This window comes from Balaenoptera borealis (assembly GCF_965194805.1).
Source record: "Balaenoptera borealis genome assembly, chromosome: 13".
NCBI lineage: Eukaryota > Metazoa > Chordata > Mammalia > Artiodactyla > Balaenopteridae > Balaenoptera > Balaenoptera borealis.
Window position 1 is genome coordinate 41364431 of NC_138870.1, and position 17763 is coordinate 41382193.

Below are 17763 nucleotides of genomic sequence, written 5' to 3' on the forward strand. Positions count from 1 at the left end.
GGCATCCTCACTCCCTGCACCTCGGATGCCTGGGAACTGTCTTCCAGAGGCCTCTCTGTGCCTACCTCCTGACTGCTCAGCATCCCCCCTCCCAGGGGTTATTCCAGCACCCTCTGGCCCTTGGCCCGCACATCTTCTCCGTGTTGGGTGTGAGGTGGTGCACATGCCGTGCCTCCTGGATGGTGCAGGGGGGGCCGGTGCCCCAGTCCAGCCCACGGTCCCGAGAGCCAAGGTGGGGAGCAGGGCTTGTCTTCATGCATTCATTCATCTGCTCAGAGACTCTTAGCACTTACTTTGCTGGGGGGTTACTGGGGACAGAGAGATGAGGTGAACGTAGGAGAGCTGGGCAGAAAGGGGACATCAGCGCAGCATGAGGAGGGGGTGAGCCCGAGCTGGTCTCATAACCCCTCTCAGCCTTGGTTTTCTCATCTTTAAAATGGGAACAGACTGTTGTTGAGGTGAACGGCACTGTCCTACGTGCCTTAGAAGTAGGAACCCTTGGGATTTCCCTGGTGGCACAGTGGTTAAGAATCCGCCTGCCAATGCAGGGGACACGGGTTCGATCCCTGGTGCAGGAAGATCCCACATGCCATGGAGCAACTAAGCCGTGCGCCACAACTACTGAGCCTGCGCTCTAGAGCCGCGAGCTGCAACTACTGAAGGCCGTGAGCCTAGAACCCGTGCTCCACAACAAGAGAAGCCACCGCAATGAGAAGCCCACGCACTGCAACAAAGAGTAGACCCCGCTCACCGCAACTAGAGAAAGTCCGCGCGGAGCAACGAAGACCCAACGCAGCCAAAAATTAATTAATTAATTAATTAATTTAAAAAAAAAAAAAAGAAGTAGGAACCCACTTAATCGTCATGGAAATCTATGGGGTAGGTACCAGTATTAACACCCTTTCCTGCAGATGGGAAACTGAGGCACAAAGAGGTGAGGTAACCGCCCCAGATCATGGAGGCCAGGCCGTCCAGCTCCAGCATCCAGGCTTGTGCTCAGTGCCCGTGCTGGGTGACCCTTGCCTCCCTCTACCCTGCACTGAGACCCATGGCCACAGCCTCATCTCAGTGTGATTATTCCTGGGGAGCAGGGCGGGGGTACTACTGGGGGCCAGTTTCTCTGAGCACTGCTTTCCCAGGAGGCAGGCAGCTCAAGGGACTGTGTTTTATTTACTGCTGGACACCCAGGCCCAGGCCCAGGCCAGCCACACGGCAAGGCCTGAATCAACAGGTACTGGATGGACCCCTGAACATCTGCAGGTACGTGCACTGTGCCCACCATTTGCTCATCTCCACGGCATGCCTGGCTGCACGGCTGTCACCTCCATCAGCCCCCTGCTGAGGGCAGTCAGGGGGGCCAGAGCTCAGCCAGCGACAGGGGGCCTCAGGGGGCCTGTGGCTGCCGCAAGTCTCTCCTGGGCTGTCCAAGCCAATCCACAGGGAGGCCCAGCCAGCTTCCAGGAACTGCAACGGGGTCCCTGTTCCTGGGGGTGTTCTAATAGCTATTGAGGGGTGTTTCCTGAGGGTGACTTGGAACCCCATGGGGCACTGGACGTCAGGCTGATTTCAACATCCATTCCAGGCCTGGGTGCTGCTGGCGGCATGGAGCCGGTCGTCAAAGACACTAACCATGGGGCTTCCCTGCTCCCTCTCTGTGCCTCGGTGTCCTCGTCTGTAGTAGAGAATTAGTAACAGGGACCCAGGGGTGGTCACTGAGAGCTGCTCTCATCAGCAGCCCCGTCATTACAGAGAAAGGGGGGAAGGAGGCCCTGCTACAGGGACAGGGTCACATCCCCTCTACTGCCCACACTTTCCGAGCCATTGTACATGCTGTTCCACCAAGCACACCTGGACCCTGTCCCCACCAGATCACACCTGGTGATGTTCTGAGGCCACCCCAGTCACCGGCTTCCCTCCCCTATTCGATGTATCCTCCCTTCTCCTTGAAGCCCTCAGCATCAACTGCCTTCTCATCTGCTGTCATTTGGTCTCTGTGGTCAGATGCCCAGGCTCCCCACAGTCCCCAGAGCTCCCATCCCAGGACCAAGTATACAGCAGGTGCTCAGTATATGTTCTAAGCTTCTGGGAAGGCATACTCACTCTCCTTCACAGGGATTATTCTCTAGGGGAGGTCAACTCTAGCTCTTGAGTGTGCAGAGCAAACCTAGTCTGGTGTGTACAGGGCTGCCGTGTGTGTGTGTGTGTGTGTGTGTGATGAGGGCATGGGTGGTGTCGAAGCTCCAGCTGCCGCAGATCAGCTGAAGGAAAGGGCAGTCCCGGAAGAGCGCCCTGTCCCCTCTATACCCTGACCGGGGTCTGGTTCCTGGGAGATGAAGCTGTCCCCTGAACATCCTTGAGGAAGCACCTGATGGGGACACGAGCATGCGGGCTGTGCAGTGACAGAGCATCCAGTCTGGACCCTGCCTTAGGGGGGCCACGCAGTCCACCCTTGGTCACACATCTTAAACCAAGGGCCTCGAACTAGGGACCAAGAACAAATCTAGATTTTTTTGAATTAATTCTAACATTTAAAAACTATAGAAGATTTCAGACAAAAACCTACGCTTCTAGATCTGTCTGTTTGTTTTCATATGAAATAAGAAGTTCCGGCCTCCTGGGTGACATTGCCTCAGGGCAAAGCTCTTCCGGGGCTGAGTGGGAGCCCCCTCTGGATGGAACTTGTGTCCCCCAGCTTGCCACCACTCCCTAAGCCTCCCCCAGGCCCAGGTTCTCCCCCTGCCTCTCCTTGCCTGGCCCCTGGAGACATCTGAGTTTGTAATCCTCACTCTAGCCCCATGGAGCTTCACTTCTTCACAAGGGACATGAGGGCCACAGCTGTGTGGAGCCTACCCTGACCGCCCAGGTGGGCAGGTTAAATGGGCTGAGAGTGCAGCCCTCAAAGGAGGGGTTCATCACATGCCCTCCGAACGCAGCCAGGAAGCGGCGAGGCTGAGAGAGGCCCAGGGCCAGGGGCTCTGGAAAGTGTCCCCTGGAAGGCCACGTCATCTGACTCCAAAGCTGCACCCTAACCTCTGCCCTTCTCACACTCCCCATGCATCACTGCATCCACGCTTTGCGCCAACCCTGGCCATGCCAGGGCCAAGGTCCCAGGACCAGCACTGAGGGCAACAGTCCCCGGACCCAGCTCCACCTCTGGCAGTTCAACCTGCTCAGTGTTGCTGTGAGGTGGCCACTGCCACGCCCCTTTACAGTGAGAAACTGAGCCTCCAAAGGGAGAAAGGTAGTCAGGGTCAGGGACAAATCCCGCAGAAGAACAGGGTCCTGAAGGGCAAGGGGCATTGCTAGCTGATGAGTAGAGGAAAGGGGTTCCTGGTGGAGGAGCCAGCCACGTGCAGGCCTGGAGGTGTGATGCAGCGTGGGAAACGGGCTCCCCTGTTGTGGCAGGAGCAGCAGGATGTGAAGGAGGTGGTCCCGAGAGCCCCTAGACCCCCCTCCTCCTGCCTTGACCCAGGCCCTGGCAGCTCTGCCCCCTCTCTCTCCCCATCTCCCCCTTCCTGCTGCCCAAGGCCCAGCCACTGAGCCACCTCCTCCTCCACATCCTGCATTTCCATCTCGCCCAGTCTCCTCTCAGACACAGCAGGGAGATCCCTCTCTTGAAGTGGTGACTAAGTTTCTCACTACTGGGGGGCCCTGTCATGACATGGCTTCCAAGTTAAAAAAATTAAACTCAGACCGTTAATGGTGTAAATGAGCACGAGGGTGAGAGCAGGTTTCTCTGGTTCCTGTCCATGATGAGCCCCTGGTCCTGGAGGGACAGAGAAGGTGAACTTGTTGGATACATGACCCTTTACCCAGCCATAAACAGAAACGAAACTGAGATATTTGTAGTGAGGTGGATGGACCTAGAGTCTGTCATACAGAGTGAAGTAAGTCAGAAAAAGAAAAACAAATACCGTATGCTAACACATATACATGGAATCTAAAAAAAAAGAAAGTGGTTCTGAAGAACCTAGGGGCAGGACAGGAATAAAGACACAGACGTAGAGAATGGACTTGAGGACACGGGGAGGGGGAAGGGTAAGCTGGGATGAAGTGAGAGAGTGGCATGGACATATATACACTACCAAATGTAAAATACATAGCTAGTGGGAAGCAGCCGCATAGCACAGGGAGATCAGCTTGGTGCTTTGTGACCACCTAGAGGGGTGGGATAGGGAGGGTGGGAGCGAGATGCAAAAGGGAGGAGATATGGGGATATAGGTATATGTATAGCTGATTCACTTTGTTATACAGCAGAAACTAACACACCATTGTAAAGCAATTATACTCCAATAAAGATGTTACATAAAAAAATTTTTTTTAATTTAAAAAAAGGAGCAGCTGCAGGTTCTCCCTGCTTGAGTGATAAACTCGAATCTGGCCCTGGGTCCTGGAAACCAGTGCAGGTTCTGACTCCAGGGGTGAATCCTCAATGCTCTGGGTCTCCTTTAGAAGCAGGAGCAAGTTCTCCCTGCAGGAATTGTGGATCTTGGCTTGGCTCTGGGTCTCATGCAAAAGCAAGAGCGGGTAATACCTGGAGGGTTGCTTGATCCTACTATGGCTCTGGCTCTCCTGCAGAAGCAGGAGAAGTTTCCTCCAGCCAGAGTGGTGAACCCTCATCTGGCTCCGAGTCTCCTGCCAAGCAAGAGCAGACTCCACCTGTACGGTTGTTGGATCCTACTCTGGCTCTCGGTCTCCTGCAGGAGCAGGTGCAGGTCCTCCTTGCAGATTCATGACTTCGAATCTGGCTCTAGGTCCAGCAATGTCAGTGCAGGTTCTCTCCACCACAGTGGTGAATTCTCATCTGGCTCTGGGTCTCTTTCAAAAGCAAGAGTAGGTTCTACCTTAGGGTTTTTAGATACTATCTGGATCTGGGTCTCCTGCGAGAGCAGGTGTAGGTTCATCCTGCAGGATTGGTGAATACTCAGTTGGTTCTGGGTCTTCTGCAGGAGTACGAGCATGTTCTCCACGCAGAAGTGGTAAATCCTCATCTGTCTCTAGGCTTTCTCCAGGACAGGTGCAAGTTCTCCCTGCTGCATTGGTAATCAAACCTGGCTCTTGGTCCTGCAGAGCCGGTGCAGGGCCTTCCTGCTTGAGTGGTATATTCAAATCTGGCTCTGGGTCTGGACAGCCAGTGCAAGTTCTCCTTTCAGGGTGGTGAATCCTCATCCCTCTGGGACTCCTTCAGAAGCAGGATCAAGTTCTCCCTGCAGGAGCTGTGGATCCTGGCCTGGCTCTGGGTCTTCTGCAAAAACAAGAGAGGGTTCTATATGGAGGGTTCTTCGATCCTACACGGACTCTTGGTCTCCTGCAGAAGTAGCACAAGGTTCTCCCACCCGGAGTCGTGAATCCTCATCTGGCTCTTGGTCTCCTGCAGAAGGAAGAGCAATTTCTACATGTAAGGATGTCGGATCCTAGTCTTGTTCGGGGTCTTTGGTAGGAGCAGGTGCAGGTTCTCTCTGCTGGAGGGGAAAATCCTCATCTGCCTCTGGGACTCCTGCAGAAGCAGGAACAGTTTCTACCTGTAAGGGTTTTGGATCCTACTCTGGATCTGGGTCTCCTACATGAGCATGTGCAAGTTCTCCCTCCTGTAGTCCTGACACCTCATCTGTCCCTGTGCCTCCTACAGAAGCAGGTGCACATTTTTCCTGCCAGAATAGTCAGTCCTCACTGGATTCTGGATCTCATGCAGGGGCAGAGGCAGGTTCATCTTGGCTGATTGTTGAATACTAAGTTGGCTCTTGGTCTCCTGCAGGAGCAGGAGCAGGTCCTCCTTGCAGATTCGTGATTCTAATCTGGCTCTTGGTCCTGCAACGTCAGTGCAGCTTCTTCCTGCCAGAGTGGTCAATTCCCATCCAGCTCTGGGCTTTCCACGGGAGCAGGTACAGGTTCTCCCTGCTGGAGTCATTAATTTGAATCTGGTGCTGGGTCCCGGACAGACAGTGCAGGTTCTCTCCTCAGGATGGTGAATCATCATCACTCTGGATCTCCTTCAGAAGCAGGAGCAAGTTCTCCCTGCAGGAGAGGTGAATCCTCATCTGGCTCTGGGTCTCACTCAGGAGCAAGTGCAGGTTATCCCTGCAGATTTATGAATTCTAATCTGGCTCTGAGTTCTCTGAAACCTGTGCAGATTCTCCCCGCCAGAGTGGTGAATCCTCATCTGCCTCCAGGTCTCCTGCAGAAACAGGGACAAGTTCTACCTGTAGGGTTTTTGGATCCTACTTTGTATCTGGGTCTCCTGAAAGTGTAGGTACAATTCCTTACACCTTATTCCTAATTCCTCATCTGGCCCTGTGCCTCCTACAGGATCAGGTGCACATTTTTCCTGCCACAGGTGTTAGTCCTCATTGGTTTCTGGGTCTCATGCAGGAGCAGGTGCACTTTTATCCTGCCTGCTTGGTGAGTACTCAATTGGCTTTGGTTTCCTACAGTAGGAGACGCAGATTCTCCCTGCAGGGGTGGTGGGTTCTTATCTTTCTCTAGGTCTCCTGCAGGAGCAGTGTAGCTTCTCCTGGTCAGATTTGTGAATTCTCATCTGGCTCTGGGTTTTCCACAGGAGCAGGTGCAGGTTCTCCCTTCTGGAGTGGTTAATCCTCACTGGCTCTGTGTCTCCTCCAGATGCAAGATTAGCTTCTACCTGTAGGGTCTGGGATTATATTCTGGCTCTGGGGCTCTTGCAGGAGCACGTGCAGATTCTCCCTGCTGCATAGGTCAATCTCACTGACCCTAGGTCTCATGCAGGATCTTGTACAAGTTCTCCCTGCTGTATTCGTGAGTTCTAATTTGGGTCTGAGTCCTGTAAATCCCAGGCAGTTTTCCTCTGCCATAGTGATGAATCCTCATCTGTCTCTGTCTCTTTCAGAAGCAGGAGCAAGTACTCCCTGCAGGCGTTGTAGATCCTGGCCTGGCTGTGGGTTTCCTGCAGAAGCAAGGGCAGGTTCTACCTGTAGGTTTGTTGTATCCTACTCTCGCTCTGGGTCTTCTGTAGAATCAGGTGCAAGCTCTCCTTGCTGGACCGGTGAATCCTCTTCTGGCTCTTGGTCTTCTGCAGGAGCAAATGCAGGTTCTTCCGCCAGATTCATGAAATCTAATCCTGCTCTGGGTCCTGCATAGCAGGTTCAGGTTCGCCCTGCCGCAGCGATTTCTCATATGGCCTGGGGTTCTGCAGGAGTAGGAGCAGGTTCTCCATGCAGAAGTGGCAAATCCTTATCTGTCTCTTGGTTTCCTACAGGACAGGTGCAGGTTATCCTGCTAGAGTGGTCAATTCTAATCTGGCTCCGGGTCCTGCACAGCTGGTGCAGGTTTTCCCCACTAGAGTCGTGAATCCTCATCTGGCTCTGGGTCTCCTGCAGAAGCAGGAGCAACTTCTACCTGTAGGGTTTTGGGATCCTACTCTGGCTCTGGGTCTCCTGCAAGAGCAGGTGCAGGTTCTCCCTAATGTAGTCCTCATTCCTCATCTGGCCCTGTGTTTCCTAAAGCAACAGGTGCACGTTTTCCTACCACTGGGCTTAATCCTCATCAGGCTCTGTGTCTCCTGCAGGATCAGGCGCAAGTTCTTTCTGCTGGATTGGAGAATCCTCATCTGGTTCTGGGTCTCCTGCAGAAGCAAGTGCAGTTTCTCCCGACCAGGGTGGTGAATTCTAATATGGTTCTGTGTCTCCTGCAAGAGTAGTTTTAGGTTTCATCTGCTGGTGAGGTGAATCCATCTCTGGGTCTTGGTCTCCTGCAGGAACAGGAGAAGGTTATCCCTGCTGCAGTGGTAAATCCTCCTCTGTCTGGCTCTCCTGCAGGAGCAGGTGCAGGTTTTCCTTGCAAGAGTTGTGGGTCCTCATCTGGCTCTAGATCTCCAGCAGGATCAGGTGCAGGATATTTTGGCAGGAGTGGTGAATCCAATTTGACTCTGTGTCTCCTGCAGTGGCAGGTGCAGGTCTCCCTATAGGAATTATGGATATTGACCTGGCTGTGGATCTTTCTGCAGGAACAGGAGCAGGTTCTCTCTGCCGGGGTGGAAAATCATCATCTGGCTCTGGGTCTCCTACAGGAGCAGGTGCATGTTTCCCATACCAGAGTGGTGAATCCTCATCTGGCTCTGGGCCTCTTAGAGTACCAGGTGCATGTTCTCCCTGACAGAGTAGTGAATCCTCTTCTAGCTCTGGGGTTCCTGCAGGAGCAGGAGCAGGTTCTCCCTTCAGGGGTGGTAAATACTCATCTTGCTGTGGATGTCCTATAGGAGCCGGTGTATGTTCTTCGTACTGGAGTGGTAAATCCCCCTCTAGCTCTGAACACTTGCAGGTGAAGGTGCAGTTTCTCCCTGCACGAGTTGAGGATCCTGACCTAGCTCTGGGTCTCCTGCAGGAGCAGGTTCAAGTGCTCCCTGCTGGAGTGGTGAATCTTCGTCTGGCCTGGGCCCTCCTCAGGAGCAGGTACAGTTTCTCCCTGCTGTAGCGATGAATCATTTTCTGGTCTGGGTCTCCTGCAGGAGCAGGTGGAGGTTCTCCCTGTAGGTGTTGTTGATCCTGACCTGGCTCTGGGTCTCCTGCAAGAGGAGGTGCAGGTTCTCACTGCAGTGTTGAAAGATACTCATCTGGCTTAGGATCTCCTGCAGGAGCAGGTGCAGCTTCTTTCTGCTGGAGTAGTGGATCCCCATCTGGCCTTTGTTCTGCTGGAGGAGCAGAAGGAATCTCTCCCTGCTGGAGTGGTGAATCCTCATCTCACTCTGGCTCTCCTGAAGGAGCAGGTGCATGTCCTCCCTGCTGGGGTGATGAATTCTCATCTAGCTGTGGGTCTCCTGCAGGATATTCCTCAGGCTCTGGGTCTTCCTTTCATTTTTCTCTGGCTTCTGCACCTGCACCTTACTCCTTTGAATTTATATATTCTGGAGATGGAGCCATATTTAATTCCTGTGGAAGTGCTGGAGCTGTGAGAGCGGAAAAGCTTACCCAAATGCCTGCCTTTCCATGTGCCTTTCCAAGGACAGAAATCTTCCCAGAAATTTCCATAGACATCTTAGCCCAGGAACTCACAGCAGGGTATCTTTTCTGACTGCAGTCCACCAGATGGGTGGTCTGAAGCTAGTCTTTGCTTCTGCCTTAACACCAGCCTCTGAGGACTCCTCTCTGTGTGGCCCAGCACTCACCCCTCCCCACACATCCACATGCTCCCACCCCTGGCCTTCTTACCTTCAGACTCTGCCTCCCTGGGCTCCAGGTCCTCCAGCTGACTCAGGGGAAGGTTGACATGGTGCTCCAGGTCTGAGCCAGGTGTGCTGAGCTGCACAGAAGCCCAGGACAGGACCCTGAGGAGTGGCCTGAGTGATGTATGGGCAGGAGACCTTCCCCATTCATTTCTGGGCCCTGGTTCTGGAGAACCCTCCGGGGCCACTCTCACCCGGAGCCTGCACTGGCCCTCATCGGCAGTGTGGCTCACCAGCCCTTCACTCGGGGAGATGGATTGGATGTCCCTGTCCACCAGCTCCTCGCTGATCTCAGGGATGCGGCTCTGCAATGACAGTGACCAGCAGCCAGCCTGGCCCCGACGTATCAGAGCTCTGCCCAGCCATCGTCACTGCTTCTTCTGCCCACTCAACCTGCTCCCAGATCAGGCACAGACCTGTGTCTGCTCAGGTATCCACCCGGGAGGAAAGAGATCCACCTAGAGGGCTTGGGATAAACCTCAGGCAGGAGGGCGCTGCCCCAGCTCTCCACATCCCTCCCAGCCGGCTTTGACCTGGCACTTGGACATGACCAGCCCACCAGGCTTCTGACCCCTCATCAGCCTGCTCTTGCTTGAGGTGGACCCACCCCACAGAAACCCCCTACCTCCACACGTACAGGGAGGGGACAGAGGGCTACCCAGGTAGGATCAGTGTGGTGACCTGGCCTGGGCTCGTCTGCCCTGGGCCTCCCTGTGTTACCTTTGGGTCCCTCTGGGCAAATGGCCATAGGTATCTGCAACGTCGGTAAAGGCTCTCACTTCAGGACACAGCAGAACATGTCCACTTGAGCGTCTCCAGCCAAGTGAGCTGGGTAGGGGGCCTCTCTAGAATGTGGGCGCCAGGTTACCCAGGCTCTAATTTCTGCTGAGCTGTGTTGCCAGGGAAGAGAGCTCACTTCCTGGGGACCCCATAAGCGGGCTCCCTCCTTGCACAGAACTCCCCAAGGGCACCTCCGGGCTGCTGACTTCTCACCCACACCCCATGCCACGTCCACGCACAGTGTCACCAACACAGCGCACCCCACAGCCCCCGGGAGGCCTGGGTGCAGCTAGGGCCCCAGCTCTGAGGACAAAACTGGGTTCAGAACCGGCTGCTTTTCCTCACCAGTGATGTGACCCTGGACCAGCCACGTGCCTCTCAGGGCCTCTCCAATCCCCCCATCTGCACAGTGGTGGTCGTTCTGGCATCTACTTCTTAGGGAGGCCATCAGGTGTATAGACCTCTAAACACCCACATTGCATGTAAAGCCCGTAGGCTGGTACCACATGCAGCTCATGCACAGACTTAGCAAAGGAAGGCTTACATAAAGGGCTGGTGTAGCACAGAATACAACTGAAACAAGCCTGGGTCTGCTCCGGGGTCTAGGGAAAGTCACTCCCCTTCTTGCATGTTTCCCAGTCCCCACCGTGTGAGGGTTGAAATTAAATGAAATTCAGACATCGTTCCCTCTGGCATACAACCTTCCAGGTCCTCCTGTTATGTTTAGATTCAAGTCCAAGTGTCTCATTTTGGCCTATGTGGTGGGCCGCGCCCACAATGGCTCCTAGCATTCCTACCTCTGGTCACACATCCTTGTGTAATCCCCACCCATCCAGCGTGGATGGACATTGTGACTGGGTTCTAACATGTAGACTGATTGATGAAAAGTCTGTGACTTCTACTCCTTCCCTCTCTCCTTTGTTCATTCTTTCCCTCTGTCTCTCAGTCCCTCTCTCTCTCTCTCTTTCTCCTCTACCTCCCTATGTTTCCGTCTCTCTCTCTGTCTGTCTCTCTCTCATATGTATGTATGTATTGTTAGGGCACAGGGCAGGTCACTTCAAAATATGCCTTAATGAAGGACTTCCCTGGTGGTCCAGTGGTAAAGAATCTGCCTTGCAATGCAGGGGACACGGACTCGATCCCTGGTCGGGGAACTAAGATCCCACCTGCCGCAGAGCAACTAAACCCGTGCGCCACAACTACTGAGCTCGCACACCTCAACTAGAGCCCGCGAGCCGCAAACTATAGAGCTCACGCGTTCTGGAGCCTGTGTGCCACAACTGGAGAAGAGAAAAACCCACACACCACAACTAGAGAGGAGCCCGCGCACCACAATGAGGAGCCCACTCACTGCAACGATAGATCCCACATGCCTCGACAAAGATCCCACATGCCGCAACCAAGACCCGACACAGCCGAAATAAAAATAAATAAATAATAAATCAATAAATCTTTAAAAAAATATGCCTTAATGACACATTGATTATTTTGAATTAATGTTATTTAAGAAAAGCCCCATGCAACTCTTTGCTCTCTGTCTCCCTGAAAGCAGGAAATAAATCTCTCCTATGAAAGGTACACTATCTGGAGGCTGAGGTCTCTCATCTCCCTCTATGAGAGCTGAGGGTTGCAAGCACTCTGGCTCCTGCAAAAATTAATTCCTTCTGGGAGCCTTCTGTTGTACTACTAATGTGCCGGTTAGCTTTGCGATGACCAAAGTCAACTCCTCACTCCACCTATATCTGAACAAGGCCTGTGTCTGAGCTACTACAGATTCTCTGGATTTCTTGGCACATGGACTGACCCAAACCCTCCTAACCTGCCAGACCCCTTGTACAAACACCTCCACTTTGAGAGTTCTTTCACCTCATCCAGAAAATAAACAAAATTCACCTCCAGTACCCAACCAAGAAATAAACAGATATCCAGCTGGTCTCCTTCTACCTCATCCACTTCAGAGTCACTCTCTTAGATATACCTTAAGCTCAATGACTTATGCTGTCTCCCTTTCTTTGGCACAATGCCATCCCTGGATGTGCCCCATCTTACACTGGCTCGACGGCACCACTCAGATGAGCTGGAGACAGTACCCAAAAATGGCCTGATGGTAGCACCGTACGTTCAAAATGACCTACTCGCCAAACCAGCCATCGACACGGTGGCCCAGAGATCAGGGATGTTCATGTGCCTCCGATGAAATCATTACTCAGGGGACCTCAGCATCTATCATCAGTCTTCTCCATGTTCTTCTGACCTTTGCTCTTCCTCTTTTCAGCTGATACCTTGATGGTTCATGGAGAAACCAGATCCTATTTGGCAAGAGCAGAATCATCTTCCCAACACTTGAGAAAAGAATAGGCCGGGGCTGGGTTCCATCTTATCCTCCTCTGCCTGCCCGGCCCACCACGTTGGAGAAAATGTGTGCCTCCTCCTGTCAGGAGGACAGGATGTAAAGGAAACCAGAATATTGTTTTGAGCTAAAGACACTTTAAAAAAACCAGCAAAAACAAAACAAACAAATCCCCCAAAAGAGTAGGTGCAAGAAGGGCGTGCTGACCTTTCCCCTTTTCCTTCATGGAGCAGGAGATAACATATCCATCCCCTTCCCCAACCCCCATGGAAGATGTCCTCCCTCCCTGAAAGGAGAGTGGCGTTGCTATCATCAAGGGCAGAAAGTTGAGAATGAGAAAATTCTGTACAAACAGACTTTGTTCAACATAATTCTCATCATCCTTAGCCTCCCCGCATAGCGTAGTTCCGTTTCCACAATCACCTCTCTTTATTCAACCCAATAGAAAAGCATTTAGGTTTTGTCACTTCTCTGGGTCTTTATCATTTCCTTAGAAGGGTATCCTGTGTCACATAAAACTTATGGGAAATAAATACGTATGCTTCTCTCCTGTACTCTGTCTTGTGTCCATTTAATTCTCAGGACCAGCTGTCAAAATTCTAAGAGGGTGGAGGTAAGAATTTGTCTCAGAGACATCTTTCTTGCTGGCATCTTTGAATTCTACCTCGTTCCTTGACTTGATTCTTCAGTATGCTGACATGCTCTCAGCCACCATCTTCAGAAGCTTTGTGAACATGGGCTGCGTCTTTCAAAATGAAGCACATTCTTACCACACAAACCAGCCCTCAAAATACTTGTTATCAGTGGACCCAAATGAGCTCATTTGGGTCCATTGCACCTGGACACTTACGGCAGCCTTATTCACATCTGCCAGAACTTGGAAGCAACCAAGATGTCCTTCAGGAGGTGAATGGACACAAAGACTGGGATACATCATGCAACAGAATGTTCTTCGGCACTGAAAAGAAATGAGAGAGATATGGAGCCACGGGGAGACAGATGGGGTACCTTAAATGCGTATTACACACTGACAGAAGACAATTTGGAAAGGTGGCATACCTTAGGTTACCAACTATATATGACATTCGGGAAAAGGCAAACCATGGAAAGGGTGAAAAGATCACTGGGAAAAAAATTTTTTTAAATACAAAATAAAAAATAAATTTAAAAAAAGATCACTGGGTTGCCAGGGGCTTGTGGTGGGGTTGAGGGGTGAGGGGTAATAAATAGGCTGAACACAGAAGATTTTTAAGGCAGTAAACTATTCAGTGTGATACATTCATGGTGAGATACGTATGTCAAAACCCATAGAACGTACAACACCAGGAGTGAACCCTAATGTAAACTCTGGACTCTGGTGATAATGATGTGTGACCAACACGCAGAATGTTGATAGGATAGTTAGGGAGCCGGAGGCTCTGAGCACCTGTGGTGGGGGGTGGGGTGGAGGCACCAGCAACAGCAGAGCAGAGCATATATGGGACTTCTTTGTACCCTGCCCGATTTTGCTGTGAACTCAAAACTAAATAATACAGCTTATCGAAACAAAGAAAGAAGAACTCCAGTAATATCACATGGCTACTCCTCTTCGAGTCTGCAGTTTGTCTGGGCCACTTGAGAGCCGAACTTCAGCAGACATTGTCCTTTCAACACGCATCCTTTCAAAGTTTCATCTGAAATCCGCTTTTTATCTCACTCTACTCTCTTCTTTTTTTAAGATAGTATTTTTTTCTTCTTTTTTCTTTTTATTGATGTATGACTGACTGGCAACATTATATTAGTTTTCTGGTATACAATATAGTGATTCAATATTTTTATACATTACAAAATGATCACCAAGATATGTGTAGTTATCATTCGTCACCAAATAATGTTTTTACAGTATTATGGACTCTATTCCCTATGCTGTACATTACATCCCCATGACATTTGTTTTATAACTGTGAGTTTGTACCTCTTAATCTTTCTCACCTATTACATTCATCCCCCCACTCCCGTCTCCTCTGGCAACCACCAGCATGTTCTTTGGATCTATGACTCCATTTCTGTTTTGTTGTGTTTGTTCATTTGCTTTGTCTTGTAGATTCTACATATAAGTGACATCACAAGATATTTCTCTTTCTGACATATCTCACTTAGCATAATACCCTCTAGGTCCATTCATGTTGTCCCAAGATTTCATTCTCTTATATGGCTGTGACATATTCCTCTTTGTGTGTGTGTATGAAATCTTCTTTATCCATTGGTGTATCGATGGACACTTTGATGGCTTCCATATCTTGACTATTGTCAATAAAGCTGACATGAACATAGGGGTGCATATTATCTTTTTGAATTCGTGATTTTGTTTCCTTCAGATAGATACCCCCCAAGTGTAATTCCTGCATCATATGGTAGTTCTAGTTTTAATTTTTTGTGGAACTTCCATGATGTTTTCCATAGTGGCTGCATCAACTAACATTTCCAATGAAAGTGCACAAGGGTTTCATTTGCTCCACATCCTCGTCAATACTTGTTTTTTGTTGTCTTTTGAATGAAGCCATTCTTTCATGTGTGAGGTGATAATCTCATTGTGGTTTTGATGTGCCTTTCCATGATGATAAATGATGTCGACCATATTTTCATGTGTCTGTTAGCAATCTGTATATATTCTTTGGGAAAACGTTCAGTCTTCTGTCAATTTTATAATGGGGTTTTTGTTCTTTGGAGGTTGAGTTGTGTGAGTACTTGGTCTTTTTTGGATATGAACCCTTTATTAGTCATATCATTTGCAAATATTTTCTCACATTCAGTAGGGTGTCTTTTTGTTTTGTGGGTGGTTTCCTTTGCTGTTCAAAAGCTTTTCAGTTGGATGGAGTCCCATTGGTTTATTTTCCTTTTTTTTCCCTTGCTTGAGGAGAGAGATCCAAAAAAATACTGCTAAGACTCATGTCAAAGAGCATACTGCCCATGTATTCTTCTAAGAGTTTCATGGCTTCAGGTCTTGCATTGAAGTATTTGATTCATTCTGAGGTTATTTTTGTAGATGGTATGGGAAAGGAGTCCAGTTTGATTTTGTGCATGTAGCTATCCACTTTTCCCAACACCGTTTATTGAAGAGGCTATCTTTTCCCCATTGTTTATTCTCACCTCCATTGTCACAGATGAATTGACCATAAAAGCATGGGTTCATTTCTGGGCTCTCTATTCTGTTCCATGGATCTATGTGGGTTTTGCGTGTGTGTGTGTGTGCCAATACCATACTGACTGATGATTCTAGATTTGTAGTACAGTTTCAAATCAGGGAGCATGTTATGTCCAGGTTTGTGCCTCTTTCTTAAGGTTGTATTGACTATTCAGGTTCTTTTGTGTTTCCATACACATTTTAGAATTCTTTGTTCTAGTTCTTTGAAAGATCCCATTGGTATTTTGATAGGAATGACATCGAATCTCTAGATTGCCTTTGGGTGTGGAATCATTTTAACAATACAAATTCTTCCAATTCATGAGCACAGTATATCTTTCCATTTGTTTGTGTCATCTTCAATTTCTTTCATCAATGTCTTCCAGTTTTCTGAGTACAGGTCTTTTACCTCCTTGGTTAGATGTATTTCTAGGTATTTTATTTTTCTTAATGTCATTGTCAATAGGATTGTTTTCTTAATTTATCATTCTGATAGTTTTCTGTGAGTGTATAGAAACGCAGCAGATTTCTGTACATTAATTTTGTATACTGTAACTTAACTGAATTTTCTTATGAGTTCTATTTGTTTTTTGGTGTTGTCTTCAGGATTTTCTTTTTTTAATATTTATTTATGTATTTGTTATTTTATTTATTTATTTATTTATTTTTGCTGCGCCAGGTCCTAGCTACAGCACGCGGGATCTCCGTTGCAGCATGCGGGATCTTTAGTTGCAGCATGAGAACTTCTTAGTTTCAGCATTTGGACTCCTAGTTGCAGCATGCCTGTGAGATCTAGTTCCCCGACCAGGGATTGAACCCAGGTCCCCTGCATTGGGAGCACAGAGTCTTACCCAGTGGACCTCCAGGGAAGTCCCCAGGATCTTCTATACAGAGTACCATGTCATCTACAACCAGTGACAGTTTTACTTCTTCCTCTCCAATCAGATTTTTGTACTTCTTTTTTTCATCTAATTACTATGGCTAGGACTTCCTAGACCATGTTGAATGAAAGTGGTGAGAGTGGTTAGGGTTAGAGTTAGGTTTAAGCATAACTAGCCCTTTTTCCCTTCCTCCCTCTCCATCTCTCTAAGGCCTCCAGGAAGGACAGAACTAGTCCAGGGTCACCCATGACTCAGGGAGTTGAGCTGGACTATTGCTTTTCTGCCCCCCAGTCCTGGGCATATTTTTGTATACTATCTGTGTATCGTCTTTGGACAGGTTTCCATTCAGATTGTTACCTATTTTTAATGGGGTTGTTTGTGTTAGAGTTCTTTGTGTATTTTGAGACAAATCCTTTATTAGATATGTATTTGCAAACATTTTTCTCCCAGTTTGTGACTTGTCTTTTGATTTTCTGAATAAGGTCTTTCACAGAGCAGAAATCTTTAGTTTTATGAAGTCCATGGTATCACTTGTTTTCTTTGTGGATTGCCTTTTTGTGTTGCGTGTTAAAATTCAAAGCTCACGATCTACATGACGAAACCCAAGCTTCTGTCCATTTTCTTCTACGCTTTCTTCTATAATTTTGAATAGTTTTACATTTCAAATTTGTCTATGAATAATTTTGAATGAATTTGGTGTAAGTTGTAAAGTTTGTATCTGCGTTCATTTCATTCCATATAGTTTCCAATTAATTGCTCCTTAACTATTTTTGGAGAAGTTATGGGATATGTAGCTCCATTTCAGTTTGAATTGCCAAAGTTCAATGAGTTCAGCAGTTCTGCCAGCAGGGAGCACTATCTCCAGGGAACTGTGAGCTAGGCGCGGCCTGCATTTCCCGCATCAACCACAGAAGGCGCTGAGCCCGCTTCTCTGACCCGCCGTGCAGGTGCCTCCCACCGCGGACTTCGCTCTGCGCGCAGCTGAAAGGAGTTTTATCTCCTCAAGCACCGCCAGGGCTTCCGCTTTGGGACTCGAAGGGCTAGCGTCCGTGCAACAGGAGTTCAGTCTCCATAGGACTCGCTGGAATTTGGGCTTCAGGACAACCTGGGGCTATGTCCATGCTGACAGGACCTGGGTTTGCTCAGGATCCGCCCAGAGAGGCACGGCCAGGAGTAAAAGGTGAGGAAAAATTGAGAAGTAAGGAAAGTGAGCAGAAGCTTCCTGTGTATGACTGACTGCTGGGGGGTGGGGGCGGGGATCCACCTTCAGATGACCCAGGAAGGGCTTGATGTGGAAAACTGGGTTTTTAATCAGGTTTCTGTGCAGTGAAGACTAGTGTCCTGTGTAGTTTTTTGGCGTGTGGTGTCCAATTTTCCCAGCACTGTTTATTGTGGG

The 17763-nt window shown here is 49.5% G+C and overlaps 1 protein-coding gene across 1 annotated transcript in view; it reads left to right on the forward strand.

Moving 5' to 3' along the window:
- Positions 1-9848: 9848 nt before the first annotated feature.
- The window catches only part of SPMIP11 (sperm microtubule inner protein 11), a 115316-nt gene continuing 107401 nt past the window's right edge, over positions 9849-17763 (forward strand). The window contains exon 1 of the mRNA XM_082352561.1: positions 9849-17547. Within this exon, the coding sequence (XP_082208687.1) occupies positions 17481-17547 (67 nt within the window). The 5' untranslated portion in view covers positions 9849-17480. The remainder of the gene's footprint in view (positions 17548-17763) is intronic.